This window comes from Pseudopipra pipra, chromosome 22, assembly GCF_036250125.1.
Source record: "Pseudopipra pipra isolate bDixPip1 chromosome 22, bDixPip1.hap1, whole genome shotgun sequence".
In the NCBI taxonomy this organism is placed as follows: Eukaryota; Metazoa; Chordata; class Aves; order Passeriformes; family Pipridae; genus Pseudopipra; species Pseudopipra pipra.
In genome coordinates, this window is record NC_087570.1 from 2,417,455 (window position 1) to 2,433,788 (window position 16,334).

Sequence of the window (16,334 nt, forward strand, 5' to 3'; positions counted from 1 at the left end):
ATGAATCTCAGCTTTAAAGGGGACGGTAATTTCTAATCCCTGAGCCTGGGCACACACTCACACACACGCGGGCGGGAGCAGCCGCCCGCTTTCATCTCTGCTGGGAGCACCAAAGGAAATAATCACTGCATTGGGTTGACCTTTATGAAACCACATAAAACAGAGGCCACAAGAGGTCACCTTGCCCCTTCTGGACCGAGGTGTTTGGCAGGGCTAATTCCTTTGCCTGCATTCCTCAGAACCCTCCAGCATCTGATAAGTGTGTGAAGTGACTCACTTTTGCTCACACAGAGGTGCTCCTGGCTGTGGCTGGTCTGAGAACCCAGGCAGAAGCAAGGGGGCTGGAGGAGAACCTTGGCTGTAGTTTTTGTACAGGAATGACATTAAACATCTCATTTCATCTGATTCCATCACGGTTCTGAGGTGAGGCCTCCTCGTGACGTCCTGTCATGGATTCAGACATCCCTGGCCCTCATGTTTGAGTCGTGGCCATATTACACAGGATTTTCTTAAAACATGGAGATTTACACTTCAGGCCCTTCTCTCAGTTCCCGTAGAAGTTCATCTCTCAGTTCCTACAGAATTTCCTCTCTCAGTTCCTATAAAACTTGCAGTGAATGAGGTGGTTGACACTTGTGTCTGTGGTGCTGGGTGGGGGGAGGCTCAGGACTAAGCCCACACTAATTAGCCTCATTTATCCACACCACATTACGGTGCTTCTCCTGTGGCAAACGTGATCTGTTCAGCTGGACCCCCAAGCCCAGATGTCTTCCTTCCTTGGGTGATTATGTTGGATCCAGAGGAGACACTGCAGATTTATCACATGGCTGATGGCAGCAGCAAATCCACTGTGTATAGAAAATTAAAAACTAGATTAAGTAGTAACAGGATTGATGTCAATCCTTTTGCTGCTGCTGATATAGAATTGCACAGTTTGGTTGGTTGGGTGGTTTTTTTTTCTCCAGTGCACACAACCTGGTGGCAATCCTACCTGCAAATCATGGAATGTTTGGGGTTGGAAGGGAGATTAGTCCAACCCCTGCCATGGGCAAGGACACCTTCCACTAGATAAGGTTGCTCAGAGCTTTGTCCAGTCTGACCTTGGATGTTTCCAGGGATGGGGCACTCCATCCCAGTGGTTTTAACACCCTCATTGTAAAAAATTCCTTCCTGACATGACTGGCTGCCCCTCCAGCTCATCACAGCCTGGGCTGGTGTCCAAGGTGGTGGCTGCTGTCACAGCCAGCTCAGCCCTGAGCCATGTCCTGAGTGTCATCTGAGCACCCATCCTCACCCAAACAGAGGAGAAACAGGCACAACTGCTTCCCAAAAGGGGTGATAACATATTGGAATGGGCTGCCCAGGGAGGTGGTGGAATCACCATCCCTAGAGGTGTTTAAGGAAAGGCTGGATGTGGCACTGAGTGCCATGGTCAGGTTGATATGGTGGTGTGGGGTCATAGTTTGGACTCAATCTCACTTTAAAAAGGACATTGAAATGCTGGAGGTTGTCCAGTGAAGGGCAACAAGGCCATCAAAGGTCTTATGAGGAACAGCTGAGGGAGCTGGGTTTGTTTAGGATCCAGAAGATGAGACTCAGGTGGGACCTCACTGAAAGGACATTGTATGGAAGAGGGGTCTGCTTTCCTACCTTGAGATGAGACAGGGGAGATTCAGATTAGATATAAAAAAAATGTTTCACTGTGAGGGTGGTCAGGCACTGGAATAGGTCTCTCTGGGAAGTGGTGGAGTCACCACCCCTGGAGGTGTTCAGGATGAGACAGGGGAGAGCCAGATCAGACATTAGAAAAAATTTTTTACTATGAGGGTGGTCAGGCATCGGAATAAAAAGGTGGAAAAAGAAGGGTGGTCAGGCATCGGAATAAAAAGGTGGAAAAAGAAGGGTGGTCAGGCTGCCCCGGGAGGTGGTGGAGTCCCCATCCCCGGAGGTGTCCCAGAGCCATCCGGATCTGGTGCTGGGTGCTGCGGTCACAGCGGGCGACACAGTTGGACTTGATCCTAAACCCCTCTCCCAGCCGTGATGTTTTCATGATCCTGTGACCTCAGAGGTCGTTCGCACCCTAATTAACTCGGTCACTGCGAGCGAAGGTGGTGCCTCCCGCCCACCCCCCCACCTGAGCGCGGTGCCGGGCAGGGGATGCCGGGCAGGGGATGCCCGGCGGGGCGGTGACCGCGCTCGGTCCCGGCGCGGTGCGTGGCCGGCGGTGGCCGCGGTGCCCCGGTGCGGTGGGAGGGAGGCGGGTGCCGGGCTCGCTCCATCCCCGCAGCGGCGGCGGGGGGCGGGCGCTGCCCGCGCGTCCTCGGCTCCAGAGCGGCGGGCGATGCGCTTCCTCCGCTGAGCGCGCCCAGGGCCGACCGGCAGCATGACGGTGGAGTTCGAGGAGTGCATCAAGGACTCGCCCCGGTTCCGGTAAGAGCAGAGCAGCCGGGGCGGCCCCGGGAATGCTTTCGGGCGGCTTGGCTTGGAGAGGGAGACGGAGACGGGCAGGGCCCTTCCCCCGGCTCCGCGCTGCGCGGGGCCGCGCCCGGGCTGCGGAGGGGAGAGAGGGGAGACGGCCCCGCACCCACGGAGCCGCCGAGGGGATGGAGATGGGGCCCAGCCGGGACAGCGGGCGTTGTCCGTGCCCGGCATGCCCTCCTCCCGTGCCCCGCATCCCTGCAGTGCCCCTCATTCTACCCCGCATCCCCCCCATGCGCCTCATTCTGCCCCCTATACCCCCCTTCCGTGCCCCGCATCCCCTGCGTGCCCCTCATTCTACCCCGCATCCCTGCCCTGCCCCTCATTCTATCCCGCATCCCCCCCTCCCGTGCCTCTCATTCTACCCTGCATCCCCCCCCTCCCAGGCCCCTCATTCCCCCCGTGCCCCTCATTCTACCCCGCATCCCTGCCGTGCCCCGCATCCTACCCCGCGTCTCTCCCCCTCCCGTGCCCCGCATCCCGCCCTCCCTCCCCGCCGCTCTGTCCCGCTCTGTCCGGGCGCTTGGCGCGTGAAAAAAAAAAAAAAAAAAATAAAATTAGGAATTCCGGGATCCGGGCAGGCAGCGCTTGATCCCGTTGGGATCGGGACGGGGCGGACGGGGCATCATCACCCCGCGGGGCTCAGCCGGACAGAGCCGATTGGAACCGCCCGCAGAGCCGGGGCTCAGAGGAATACAGTCATTTTCCATGCAGTCACATTCCCATCTCTTGGAGGGTGGATTTTTTTTTTTATTATTTTTTTTTTTTAGCGGTCTTGAAGGAATCTGGGCTATGACAACAAAGACTCCGGCTCGGCTGCGCTGCATTCAAATCAGGCCGCCCGAGCAATGCCCGGGGCTGCGGGAGCCGCCACGCTCCGGGGGCAGATGCTCCATTGTGCCAGGAGCATCCCGGCTGCGTGGCCGGATGGGCTCCGATGTCCCGGCGCTATAAAGGGAATATCAGAGCTTCCACTGGGAACAATCTCCTGCCGCTTTCAATGCTCTGTCTGGATGGGGAGCGAGGGAAATACAGACAATAGCCTGCAGGAGCGAGCTGGCCGTGTGTGCAGGGGAAAGAGTTGTCGGGAAGGGGGGGGGTGTCTCTCTCCTTCCTGCAGACATTTCGTGTTCCTCCTTCTCAAAACCTTTCTGTTTAATGAGTGAAACGGTTTGCATTTGGCTTTTAAGTGCGTTTACAAAGCTTCCCTCGGAATGCAGGCTGCATCCCAAAGGCTGCAGTGGTCTGTGGCTGTGGGTTCTCTGACAAATTGTCATTTTGTGTGTGGTTGTGGTGCAGCTGCAGGTAACACAAACACCTGGGCAAGTGCATCCTCTTTATTCCTGCGTGTGGGAATGTGCAGGGCTGCGGGAAGGGTCCTCCACGTGTTTTAATTTTAATTGTGTGGTAAGGTTCTGCTCTGTCTTGTTCCAAAGCTGTTTCTAAAAGGTAATGGCAGTGTCATGTGAGATGACAGGCTGGTCTTAACCCCGGGTGGGGTTGGAGTCATGGGAGTTTTTCAACAGGAAAAGGTTGAAGGCATGGACAGGTTGGCAGAAGGTAGAGAGCTCCTGCTTTAATCCCTTGCTCACTTAGCATCAATTAGAATTGATCCTCCCCCTTTTTTTTTTTCCTCTTTTTGACTGTCATTTCGTCCCATTGTGCTGCAGAGCATGTGAACTTGCTCGGTGGCTTCCTTCCAGAGCTGTGACTTCACTGGCCAGATGTCTCGTTCCACATGGCAGTGACCCTTTTCCTGGTGACGTCAAGATTGATTGATATGTTTATTTATTTATTTTGCCTTTGCTGTGTGTGTGTGTGTGTGTGTCTGTGTGTGTGTGTGGGCTCCGGGCCAAGTTTCTTAGTATGCAGGCAACATCATTCTGCTCTGTCTGCTCCATCCATAAAAACAAAACAGCTCTCAGAGCACTGGGCTGGACCTTTATCAAAAGGCAGTTATTTAAGCATGGAATTATGAACTATTTCCCAAATGGCCAGACACAGTCTGCCTGTTACAGAGAGAACAAGAGATTAGGCTGGAGGAATAAGGCTGGATATTTCAAGAGGGCTGAAATATATGGAGCAGGGGAATATTTAAACTGTGAACACCTTAAGCAGTGAGAAATCCCGACTTCAGCAGGGCTAGGGGAGAAAAAAAAAAAAAAAGAACCAAATAGAATTTCTCAAAGGTACAGGTTTTAGCCTCCTCTTGTACTTTTCTTCCTTCCAAATCTTTAATTAGTTCTTCTGTTAGAATTATTGGTTGGTAATACAAGAGAATCCTTGGGGGGGTGTAAGGGGCAGAGATGCTTGCTAACATGTCCCTAAAATTTTACAACTATAAAAATGTAAAATACATATATATATATATAAATATAGATTAAAAAGTGGTGATAGAAGGTAGCACATAATCCACTTTCTCAACAGAGGCTGAGACAGCAAGAGCTGAAGTCCCTTTCCATAGGAAACATTGTGAAAGAGGGAAAATTTAATCCAGGTTTCCTATGCCAGTCCTTTAGGTAGGAATCACCCTCCCTTTCCTGCTGGCACCCACAGAACCCCTCTGCACTTCCCAGCAAAAGGTTGTGCTGTGTTTTACAGCTGGTTTATTCTCCTCAATCGTGAGCCTTTGGGATGATCAAAAATTGTCTTCTGTGTGTCAGACACAGGGAGGGCAGAAAGCTCCAAAAAAATGACCCAGGCATAAACAAACACTGGATTGAACATCCCATAATAAGGCTACCAAACTGGTCTGCTTTAGCACACAACTACATGCCAAAATGCTCCAAATCAATACTAAGAACACACTCAATCCCTCAGCGCTTCCAACTTCAGAGAGACAACGAAAACTTGTATTTTCTTTTAAATTTCGTACACTTGAATATTGTCCAACCTTCAGATGGGCAGATAAGGCTGATTTCTGCAAGGCATCTTGTAGAGACGTGCATTCAGTTCCAGTAAACAAGGATAATTACCTTGAAGGACCTGTTCTTGCACATTTGAATGCAACCCCAATAGATATTGTGGCTTTTCATCTCCCTGCCCTGTTTAACTGGGAGGAGGCTGGGAAATCTAGGAACACCTTCCTGGCTTGTTCCCCTCGCCCCTGGGAGCTGGTGGTCTGGGGTGATGCAGAGGAGGAGCCAGTGCTGCCCTAACCCTTGGAGATCTTTGGGGGACAGTGCCAGATGAGTCAGTTGGGTTCCTTTGGGCGTTGGAACGAGATGATCTTTAAGGTCCCTTCCAACCCAAAACCATTCTGTGATTCATTCTTGCAAAAAGGAAGCCCAGAGAAGCTGTGGCTGCCCCTGGATCCCTGGAAGTGCCCAAGGCCAGGTTGGAGGGGGCTTGGAGCAACCTGGGCTGGTGGAAGGTGTCCCTGCCCGTGGCAGGGGGTGGGATGAGATGATCTGTAAGGTCCCTTCCCACCCAAACCGTTCTGTGGTTCTGTGCCACTGTTACTCACTCGGGGTGTAAATGCACTCCAGGAACACTCAGGAGGGTGAGGGAAGAGCAGGAACAAATTGCAGAGGCTGGGCCTGGCTGCAGCCCTCTGGGGGCCACAGAAAACCCCAAATGCCTCTGTGGTGACTCCCCCAAGGGCGGGAGATGGGTGGTTATTTCCATAACTAACATTGCTGGTGTCGTCGTTGTCGCTCTTAATGAACCTGATTAATCAGCTTGTTGTGAGGTCGGGGTTCCCTGTGACCATGGGGTGAGCCAGGGCTGGCCTGCCCTGACTGTAGCACAGTGACTCAGGTGCTGGAACCTTCTCACCAGGAGCCCTTACAGCCACCACAACCTACAGGAAAGGACAATTAACAGCATCTCTCCATGGACATCCCAGCTCCAGGTCACTGGGGGGGGAACCCCTGTGCTGCTCAACCTGGAATTGAGGTTCCCCAAGCCCAGCTTCACCTCCCCCATGCCTTGCAGCCTCTTGTCTGGTGGCTCAGACACTCCCAGGGCTTCCTGGAGCAGCGCTGTCATCAGGCAGGGACGCAGGGACATGGGCAGAGACCTTTGTTCTGGCACTGTGCAGCACCATCTGCACCTTGTTGTGGCTCTCATTAGGCAGGGAAAGGTGCAGGGGTGTAATTCCAGCTCCATGAAAGGGGCAAGAAAAGAAAAAGCCGCTCGCCAGAGGAAAGGAAAGCGGAAAAACGAGTACATTTAGAAAACAATCTTCGAACTCTGACTGGGGCGTTTCAAACAGAACGGGAGGAATTAAAACCCTCAGTCGAACTGATCTCGCTGAGTCTGATAACAGAGGGGAATTAGACAAGTTCAAAGCCAGCAGAACCAGTTTGGATGCACCCAGGCCAGGTGAAGGTGTGTTAGCAAAGGCCTGCCCAGAGGAAACTCGAGTGGCTCCCGCACGATCTGCGCCGGCCGACCCTGCCGGTTCGGGGTGAGCCAAACTTGCCAGCTCGTTAGTTCAGAGCACATTGAAATCACACACGGGGTGGCCAGAAGGAACTCAAAAAAAATCAGTTTAACCACAGAGAGCACAGGCATCGATTTGGAATCGGTTTTTGTTACACAAGGCTTATGTAAGCAGGATCCCCGAGCCCGGTGGCAGTCGCACGACACCCACACAGAGCTGCTGCTTCTTGGATCTCACACTAACGAGCCCAGTTGCCAGCACTTGCTGCTTCAGCTGCACGAGAGAGGAGATACCATCATAAAAGCAGATTGATATCAGCTGTGTCAATCCTACTGCGTTTATTTCTTATCTCTCCATCACTGCGCTCCCGAAGTCAAAGGGAGGCGTGGAAAGGGAAAAATCAAAGCAAGAATGTCACCGTGGAGTTAATTCCTCTCACAGCACTGTGAGATGCTCTCCCAGTTGCAGTTGTCCATCCTGTCCATCCAGCCCCTGAATATCTCTGTGTGAAGCTTCCCCCGTGGAGCGAGGCTTTATTCCCTTTCCTGGTTTCCAGCCTCCCTTTTTTTCAGCGTCGCTTCAAAGTGACCCCAAGTCAGCAACGCAGAGCCGGGTCTGGCCTTTGCTGGGGTTGTGCTGGGACAGGGTTGATGGTTGTCTGCTCTCCCCACACGTGTATTTGTGGCAGTTTGTACCTGATGTGCCATTCCCAGCGTCTCCCAGAGGGGTGTGTGACACTCCAGCTGCTCCCGTGTCAGGTGAATCCTGTTCACGCGGATCACACTGGGACCCTCACGTGGCACAGGGGTTTTTTCCTCCATAGGTGGTAGCACAGGAGTATTTGGAAGCAGAAATCCCTTGATCTGAAGTTCCCTGTCGTTAAAACTCCCCTGGGAATCCTGAGGTACTCAGAAAAAGCTGCAGTGCTGTGGGCAGAGCTGAGGGTCTTTATTCAGTGTATAGTCAGGGAAAACCCCCTGGGATGAGAGAACTGACTTGACAGTTCTGCCTTGAAACCTCTGCCTTGGCAAAATGGTGCTTTATGCCAAATTTTTATCAAGCAGTTTCCTTAATAACTTTGAACTGTGAGCTGTGTAAACAGAGTGTCCCAAAGGGCCACGATTCGGAAGGTAAAACCCCAGGGGTCCATCCCAACCCGCCAAATCAGAAAAGGGGCTTTTAATTAATTTTTTTCCCCCCCAAGATAAAACTGCTCTGACTTACAAGCTGTGAGTTTGCAGTGAAAAGCAATCTTTGATTTTGGCTGCTCATGGGAGCTGCAGCTCAGGACTTTGCTTGTGTACCACACGAACAAGGGGAATTTTGGTGTCTGGTAGCTGGATGATTGTCACCAAAATAATGGTTTTGTTTGTAGTAGTTGTGAGAGTATTTGCAAACTTTGAAATGCTTCTAGTTGTCTTAACAGAGCAGTTTCTTTTTATTTTCAGTTGCTCTTCATTTCCAGTCTTTCTTTTTCAGTAGCTGTTCCTCTCTGTTGTCTCTCTGCTGGCACACACAGATGAAAATCATCTCTTTTTTTGTCACTGATAGTCTTTGGACATCCTTCTCTCTCACTGCCTCTTCTGGTTCCCATAAGGGTAAGGGGAAAGTTGTCCAACCTGAATGATTTTCCACCTGAAGCTGAGGGTGTGACTCTCTTCTTCATTCCCTCGGAACCTTCCAGAGGGCAATACCACAGGGAACCACAGGCCTTGTTCTTTAGGATGCCCAAAAGCCACTGAGAAAGCCAAGGTTTTCTGGCTGCAATAAAGACTGTAAAAGGCTAGGAAGGCAGATGACAAAGCTTGCTAAAAGGAAAAAAAAACCCAAACAAAACAGCAATAACCCTGTGGTGGAAGAGGGCAGGGAGACCCAGGGGTGCTGTGGCTCAGAGCTGATGATTTCAGCTTCTCTGTGCTCTTGAATTATCTGGGGGGGGGTGGTCCAGTCCTCCTCAGAGAGGGACACTTGTGGTGATAATTGTGCTTTGCTGGTTGTCTTGGCACTGGGCAGTGCCTCTGGATTCCAGCCCTGGTCCTCGAAGGACCTCAGCATGGCCAGGTCAGATGGAGGGTGAGAGTTCAGGGCTGGAGGGTGAGAGAGAGTTCAGGGCAGCAGCATTTGGTGCATCCTCCTTCATGTGGACTCTGTCAGGCTCCTGTGGAAATGTATGTTCCTGCAAACTTTCTCTCTGTGCTGGGGGTAAGTCAGTCTGTTGTCACTCACTGCTGAAGCTCAGGGAGGTGCCACAAAGCCAGTTTTGTGCTGATGGCAAACAGTGGTGTGGACCTGAAGGGATCCAGGCTCTCTTGGTAGCTGGAGTGGAGCCTGGGGAGTGCAGGGGCTTTGGCACTCAGGGGTTGTGTAACTGATGAAAATCCCTTTTATTCACTCATTCCAGCAGCTCTTTTGTTTCATTTCCCTCAGCTGAGGTAGGGACGGGTCACGCCGTGGATCTGAGTCAAGAGCCTGTGAAATAATTAATGTCTGTGATGACAAAGCACCTTCATAACGTGGTGCCATCAGCACTGATGGATTCATCATTCATTCCCGGTGGTTCCTTTAGGTAGGAGGCTCTGGCATTCCAGAGGAGGGCTGGAAAGGAGGGCAGAGGGACCTTCCCAGCCCGAGTGAGAGGAGCCATCTGTTTACCTTCATCCCGCTGAGCCTCCCAGAGACAGGAAGGCAGCTCAGACTCCTGCAGTCAGGCTGGGGCTTTTATTTTTTTTTTTTTTTGGCCTCAACAGCATCATCCAGGCTGCTCAGGGAGAAGGGATGCAGGAGAATCCTTGGCCTGGAGGAGCTGGGGCTGTGTCTGGCAGCTTCCTCCATCTGGCCCCAGCCGGGAGCTCGTGGCGCGTCCTCGGGGTTTTCAGTGACGCAGCCCCTGTTAATCTGGGTGCTTTGGCAAAGTTTTGCACCGTCAGTAGGGTGGTTCAGCTGTGACCTGTAATCACTGGATGAGGAATAAAGCACTGTCTCATCTGCTAATGCACGGATCAGGGCGCTGGAAATTCCATTACGGCTCCGGAGTTGGTTAAACACGCGCCGGGGGGATCCTGCAAGTCCCTTTTTCTGCAGCTAAAACCAGCGTTTTCTGGTTTCTGGGGCACATATCCCGGGGTTGCTGCACAGGTACAGCGAGCTGAGAGTCCCTGTTTGAGGCTGGCAGGAGGCTGGAGGCTCCCAGGTCGGTGTCAGGGGGACAGCAGAGCTCAGGGTGGAAGGTGGGTGTGCGCTGGATTATTTGGGGATGGGAGCAGCAGGAAGGCTGGGACCTGTAACCAGAGCTGCAGGAGTGACTCTGGGGCTGGCTGCAGCTGTCTCTGGGCTGTCTCACCCGGGCTGTCAGGGCGAGCTCACAGCCCTGGCCCCTGCTCAGGGCCCTTTTCCCCACCGCTGCTTTCCCTCAGGAAATCAGCTCATTCCTGCACCTAAAATCAACCTGGAACTGCAAACCCCACTCAAAACATCCTCAGCTGCTGTTCTCAAGGGGCAGTGGAAGAGCAGGGGCAGGAGGAAGGAGTGAAAAGCAAGCCCAGGAAGTTTGGAATCCCAAACTTTTCTGAGAGGGCGATGGCCCCTTTAAAACCTGGTTTCATAACACTATGAAATTTCAGCCATGGTATGAATTTTTTTTTCAGCAGGAAGGCCAGTGCAACCATGAGTTTTTCTGGCTTCCTAAGCACTGGCTTTGCTTAAAAAAAAAAAAAAAAAACAACAACCCAGGCTGGTGCTCTCTGTGTGAGTTTGGTTATCTGGGATAAAGAAAAGAGCCCTTAGAACAGACCTGCAGTCCAAGTCTGGTTGAATTTTGAGGACGGGACAGAATGTTCCCCTGGAGCCAAGTGCTTCCTTGCTTGTTTGCTTGCAGTTCTCCTCTGTTCTCGGGGCTGTGTTCTGATTTCAGACATTTCCAGGCGCTCCTGGCTGCTGTTTCCCCAGGGTTTGCTCCACGCATGGATTGTCAGCTCTCCCCAGAGCTAATGTGGCTCCTCTCTAATGTAAAGCTTCAAAAATGAGGGTGGAGGAAAGGAAGTGAGACAAAAAGAAAGCAGGTTTGGCTCTGTGCTGACGTGATGCCATGCTAAGCCTTCCCTGTGGGGAAAGGAAGGGGAACCAGGAGCAGGATTTGTTCCCTCTTTGCCCAGCAATTCCAGACTGGGAGGGAGAGGGGAAGCAGCAACACGGCCAGTGTGGAAAGCTGAGATGTTTTTTACCTGCCAGCAGCTTTGTGGTTGCTGCCTTGCCTTCTTTGAGGAGCTGCAGAGTTTGCTTTAAGATCTTAGAGCGGGCAAGACGAGGAATTGGAGCTGTGGAATTCCCTGGATGGAGAACTGGGGACCTGTTTGCCTTAGTCCCAGGCCACAGGGGTGGCTGAGGTGCAGCCCCTGGCAGAGGGGGGCTTCTTCCAGGCTGCACAGAGGTGAACTGGAGGTGAATTGGAGGTGAACTGGAGGTGAATTTGAGGTGAATTTGAGATAAACTGGAGGTGAATTTGAGGTAAACTGGAGGTGAATTTGAGGTGAATTTGAGGTGAACTGGAGGTGAATTGGAGGTGAATCCTGTCTCTACTCCCCAGCACACAGCACTGGAAGGTATCTGGCAGCCTCCCTCTCTGTGGGACCCCACAGGATGGGGCAGCACGACTGGGATAACACCCAGTTATTCCCGTGCACTGCGGGGAGGGTGGAGGCTGATTTCCTGCAGCTCCACTGCATCCCTGCCCAGCTGCAGCCAGGCTGGTCCTCAGCAGCAGGCACAGCACCCACTGGGGCTGGCTGGGCACCAGTGAAAACATCCTGGGCAATGCTCTGCCTGCTGCTGGGAGGGAGGGAAAAGCATTTCTGCCTCCATTACAACAGATGAGCAAAGGGGACGGGGTGTCCTGGAGACTCTGCTCCTCTGGGGAGCCTCCTGTGTTCCCCCATGCACTTGCTGGGTGCTGAGGAACTGGCTTTGCCCCCTATCCTGGGTCCCTGCCAGAGCAGGGGGGACAGAACCCCCTCCCCAGGTCAAACCACACGTGTTGCTGCAGGAGCTGGTCACTCCTCCAAGCCACTGCTCCCAAAAGGAGCCAACCAGGCAGGATAATTGTCTCTCCACAACCTCTTGGCAGAGGGTTCCACCCTTTTGCCTCGCTGGGTGCTGCCTGGACAGGGTTTGGGTTCAAGCAGTGCATGCACAGCTTGTTCTGGTTTTGCACATTGCTGTCTCCTCTGGCCTAAGGGAGGGAATTCAGTTCAGAGGCTTGGTTTGCAGGAAGGAAGGACCAGGAAAAAAAAAAGGATGGGAAGGTTGTAGGTGTGCTCTCAACAGCCCATACCAACCCTCTGAATGTGAGGTTAACCAAACAAATGCAGTGTGGGGCGTTCACAGAGCCACACACACATCAGGTTCTTGTCTTGCTTCACCTTATCTGCAGAAATTCACTTTTCCTACGTGCCAGGGCCCTTCTTGAGGGAGGTGGAGAACATTCTGATGCAGTTAACAAAAGGAGAGTTGAGGGGACTTTTCTGCTCTCTGCAACTCCCTGAAAAGAGATTGGAGCCAGGGAGGGGTCGGGCTCTGCTCCCAGGGAACAAGGGACAGGAGGAGAGGAAACGGCCTCAAGCTGTGCCAGGGGAGGTCCAGGTTGGACATCAGGAGGAATTTCTTAGTGGAAAGGGTGGTCAGGCCTTGGCAGGGGCTGCCCAGGGAGGTTTGGAGTCCCCACCCCTGGAGGTGCCCAAAGAAGGGCTGGACATGGCCCTCAGTGCTCTGGGCTGGGGGATGAGGTGGGGACGTGGCACAGGGTGGCCTTGACAGTCTCAGAGGTCTTTTCCCACCTAAATGATTGTGGAATTGTGTGATATTGCTGTGGAATAACCCTCCCACACGTGCACACTCACACATCCCCGAGTGCAATCACCCAGGGACTCGGGAATGGCTGGGAAGCAAAGCAGTGGAGTCATTCCAAGGGATTAGAGGGATGATGTCACAGCTCAGGGGTGGCACATCCCAGAGCGAGGGGCTCATTCATTCCTTAAATAAGCATCAAGTGGCACCGTCTAAACAGATTATATAATATCAGGGAGTGAGATAATCCCCGCTCTGCACACCCAGCCTGCTCCATCAGGCTACAGCAGGGCTGAAATATTTCCATTCTCTCTGTGAAATGCTGCCACTGATGGAAACAGCGTGTGTGTGAATTCCTGGGTGATTCCAAGGCTTGGATACCTCTGCCTGGGACGAGGTGAAAGGATATCTGATGGCAGGAAAATGTAGCTGTATGTCCTGCATGTACAGAGAGAGACACAGAGAGCTTGTGGTGCTTTCTCAGCATCCAGGCAGGTGTGCCAGGCTGAAGCACCACCGGGGTCCTGCCACCCTGGCAGTGTTGGGGCAGTGCAGAAATCTCCAGGGCTGTTCTGAAGGGCAGCTGTTAAAGCCTGTCCATTGTTCCTGCTCTGTCCTGGCTCGGGGAAACAATGGTGGTTCCTACAGCTCAGCCCCTCTGCAGAATATCACCCCTTTGTTCTCTGAGAAACCCAGTTTGGGGCAGGAAACGTGGATTTGTCCCTGCTCCATGACCTCGCCCCAGGATGGAGGAAACAGACCCTGTGAGAGCACTGATAGAGCTTCCCTTCCCCTTCCCCTTCCCTTCCTCTTTCTCTTTCCCCCCTCCCCTAACCTCCCCTAACCTTCCCAAACCTTCCCTTCCCACCCCACCTTCCCTAACCTTCCCTTCCCTAACCTTCCCAAACCTTCCTTTTTTTTTTTTTTCAATTTTTTTCCCCTATTTTTCCCCCTCTCTTCCCTTTCCCCACACTTCCCAGATTCCCAGCTGGCACTGTCTGGAGGCTGGCACTTCAGCTGCTGCCCACCTGAAGGCTGGAGGACGAGAAGGCAGCAGAGTGACATTTGTAGAAAGGCTCCAGCCTTCAGTGTTCCAAGAGTGGGACAAACCCAGCCCTGCCAGATTGAGTTTAGGAGTTGGGAATAACACAACTCTCGATGTGCCACTGACTCATCTGATTTCAGAGATCAGGCAGAAAATGCCAAACTGGTAAACAGGGCTGAGGCTCTGGAAAGCTCCAGGCTGATCCATGTGCTGGTGGGATGGGAAGAGGCTGCTCTCAGAGGTCGGGATGCTGTCGTGGACTTTCCTCTTGGCTCGAGTTCCCCCCAGTCAGTCCCAGTTCAGATCTTTTCTTCCACCTGCAGTTCTGAGCTGTGTGGGTGGAGCTGAGGGGTGTGAGACGCCGAGAAATCAAGAAGGGGAGGTTTTTAGCTGAACCTTCAGCACAGAGGATGAGTATCTGTGAGTCCTGCAGGGCTCAGCCCTGTTGTTCTGACCCTGCACTTTGTGCCTGAGTTCTTTTTCCCTGCCCAGCCCCTGTTGCTACAAGGCCAGCTCTGTTCTGTGCCTGGGCTGCCTCACTCAGCACAGAGGGTGGATTAATTTTATCCCAGTGGTCCCAGTTACTCCCTCTGCCCTCAACATTTTGACTTTTGTGTGAGCTTGGGAATTTGCTCCTTGTGGATGAGCCTGACCAGCCCACCTCCAGGGCAGGCTCCAGGACAGCACTGGGAATGCAGCAGGACAGTGGTGTTGGTCCTGCAGGGATGATTCAGGAGCTCAGAGGGATGTGACAGTCCCTCCCATGGCCACAGAGAGCAATGTGTAACTGGTGAGAATCCTTCTAGCTGCACTCAAAAAGTGTCCTTTCCCAGGGACACTGATTTTTCAGATGAGAATTAATCCCCCAATCCCAGCCACATCACAACAGTTCTGTTCCCTCTGGAGAGGTGTCAGGGGGGAAGCCAGAGCTAGAAAAACAGGACCATACCCAACCCTTGAGAGGAATAAATAAAAGCAAGGGATGCTTGGTGTCTAGGACACTGATTGATATTCCCCCAGCAAGCTTCCATGCAGCACCAGCCAGAAACTCTCATCCCTGTAGGAAAGGGTTGTGCTGCTGGTGGGAAAAAAAAAAAACCCAGTTGTTTCATGGCACTGGGACACAGCAAAAAATATTTGGCACCTCTGGGAGGGTGCAAGTGGCACAGGAAGGGGCAGGACCCTCCCTTTTTGCCCCTGGGCCAGAAGCACTCGAGCACTTCTGCTGCCAGGGAGGGCAGGACCTTCGCTGCCTTTGGCAGGACACGACACAGGAAAAGCCTTTCAGGCAGAGACAAAGGGAGCCCAGAGGTTGGGGAGCTGCAGCTCTGAGCCAAAGGCCCAGGGGAGGGAGAGAGAGAGGAGAAAAAAAAAAAAAAAAAAGAAAGAAACAAGGAGCATTTAGCGCTGAAAGAGATCCCTGCTGGGGGAGGGTGGCTCGGGCTCAGCTGTGCACGAGGGGAAGTCTCAACAAAGCCTCCTGGATCCCCTCCAGCCCTGGTGGTAAACGGATGTCTCCAAGGGTCACTCGGGGAGAAGGTGGAACCGTTTGATAGGAGCTTTTTTCTGATAAATCCATTTTGCTCGTTTAAAAAAAAAAAAGAAAAAAAAAAAAGGAAAAAGCGAACAAATGTCGTCTCCTCGTGCCACATCAGGAGTCTTCCTTCAGCTCAGGGAAAGGATATTCCTGTGTGTGCAGTTCCCACTGCAAAAGCTCAGTCCTTGCAGCCCAGGGAAAAGAGCAGGGAAAAGAGCAGACAGGCCAGCTCTGCTCTGAGGTTGCTCAGCAAGGTGGATCAAAGTGTGCAGGGAAAAGTGTCACTCCTGGGAAAGGGCAAACTGGTTGATGAAGTGAGGGTGGAGAGTATTTGGTGGTTGGTGCCTGTTTCTGGGCTGGTGTTCCCATGGAAGGATGGAATGGTTTGGGTTGGAGGGCACCTCTGAAGGCCATCTAATCCCATCCTCTGCCGTGGGCAGGGACATGTGGAGCCAGGACAGGTGGCTCAGAGTCCTGTCCAACCTGGCCTTGAGTGTTTCCAGGGATGGGGCAGCCACAGCTTGTCTGGGCAACCCGTGCCAGGGTTTTTCCAGTTGGTGGAACTGGTCAGGTTGGGCTCAGGAGGCACCTTCTGGACTGGGGGGTGTGGAGAGGTGTTTGCTGCCCCACCTCCTTTGCTCACCACGAGTCTGTGGATGATATTTCCTTCTCCAGAACCCAGACCCTCTCCTGCATCCTTTCAGTGACATTCCAGGAGCTGAACTGCCCCGTGTGATGCTCAGGGAGGCTTTGGGGGGGTGTCTCTGAACTGCAGGAGGGCAGTGTCCACCTTCTTTCAGACGTAGATCTCCTCCTGGGCTTTTCTCAAAGTTTATTAGAGATGTGGTGCTAAAATCTCTCCTGCCCATTGAACCAGAGCTCCAGTCTTGCAGCTGTGTCATCCTCCAGCAAAATGAATGTTGGGAGCAGGAAGGAAGGCAGAGTCTGATGGCCAGGGGAATTAGTGGCTCTCAGCAGAAAAGGGGCAATGCTCTGCTGAGCTGAAGGTGGAAGGTGCTGTGTGGTGGCCACCAGATGGTCTTTGTCAG

The 16,334-nt window shown here is 52.8% G+C and overlaps 1 protein-coding gene across 3 annotated transcripts in view; it reads left to right on the plus strand.

Annotated features, from left to right (window-relative positions):
- The first annotated feature begins 2,283 nt into the window (after positions 1–2,283).
- ACAP3 (ArfGAP with coiled-coil, ankyrin repeat and PH domains 3) overlaps positions 2,284–16,334 on the plus strand; it is a 73,711-nt gene continuing 59,660 nt past the window's right edge. For all 3 annotated transcript variants that reach the window (XM_064678417.1, XM_064678419.1, XM_064678418.1), the window contains exon 1: positions 2,284–2,430. In XM_064678417.1, coding sequence (XP_064534487.1) covers positions 2,384–2,430 — 47 coding nt within the window. In that variant the 5' untranslated portion in view covers positions 2,284–2,383. The remainder of the gene's footprint in view (positions 2,431–16,334) is intronic.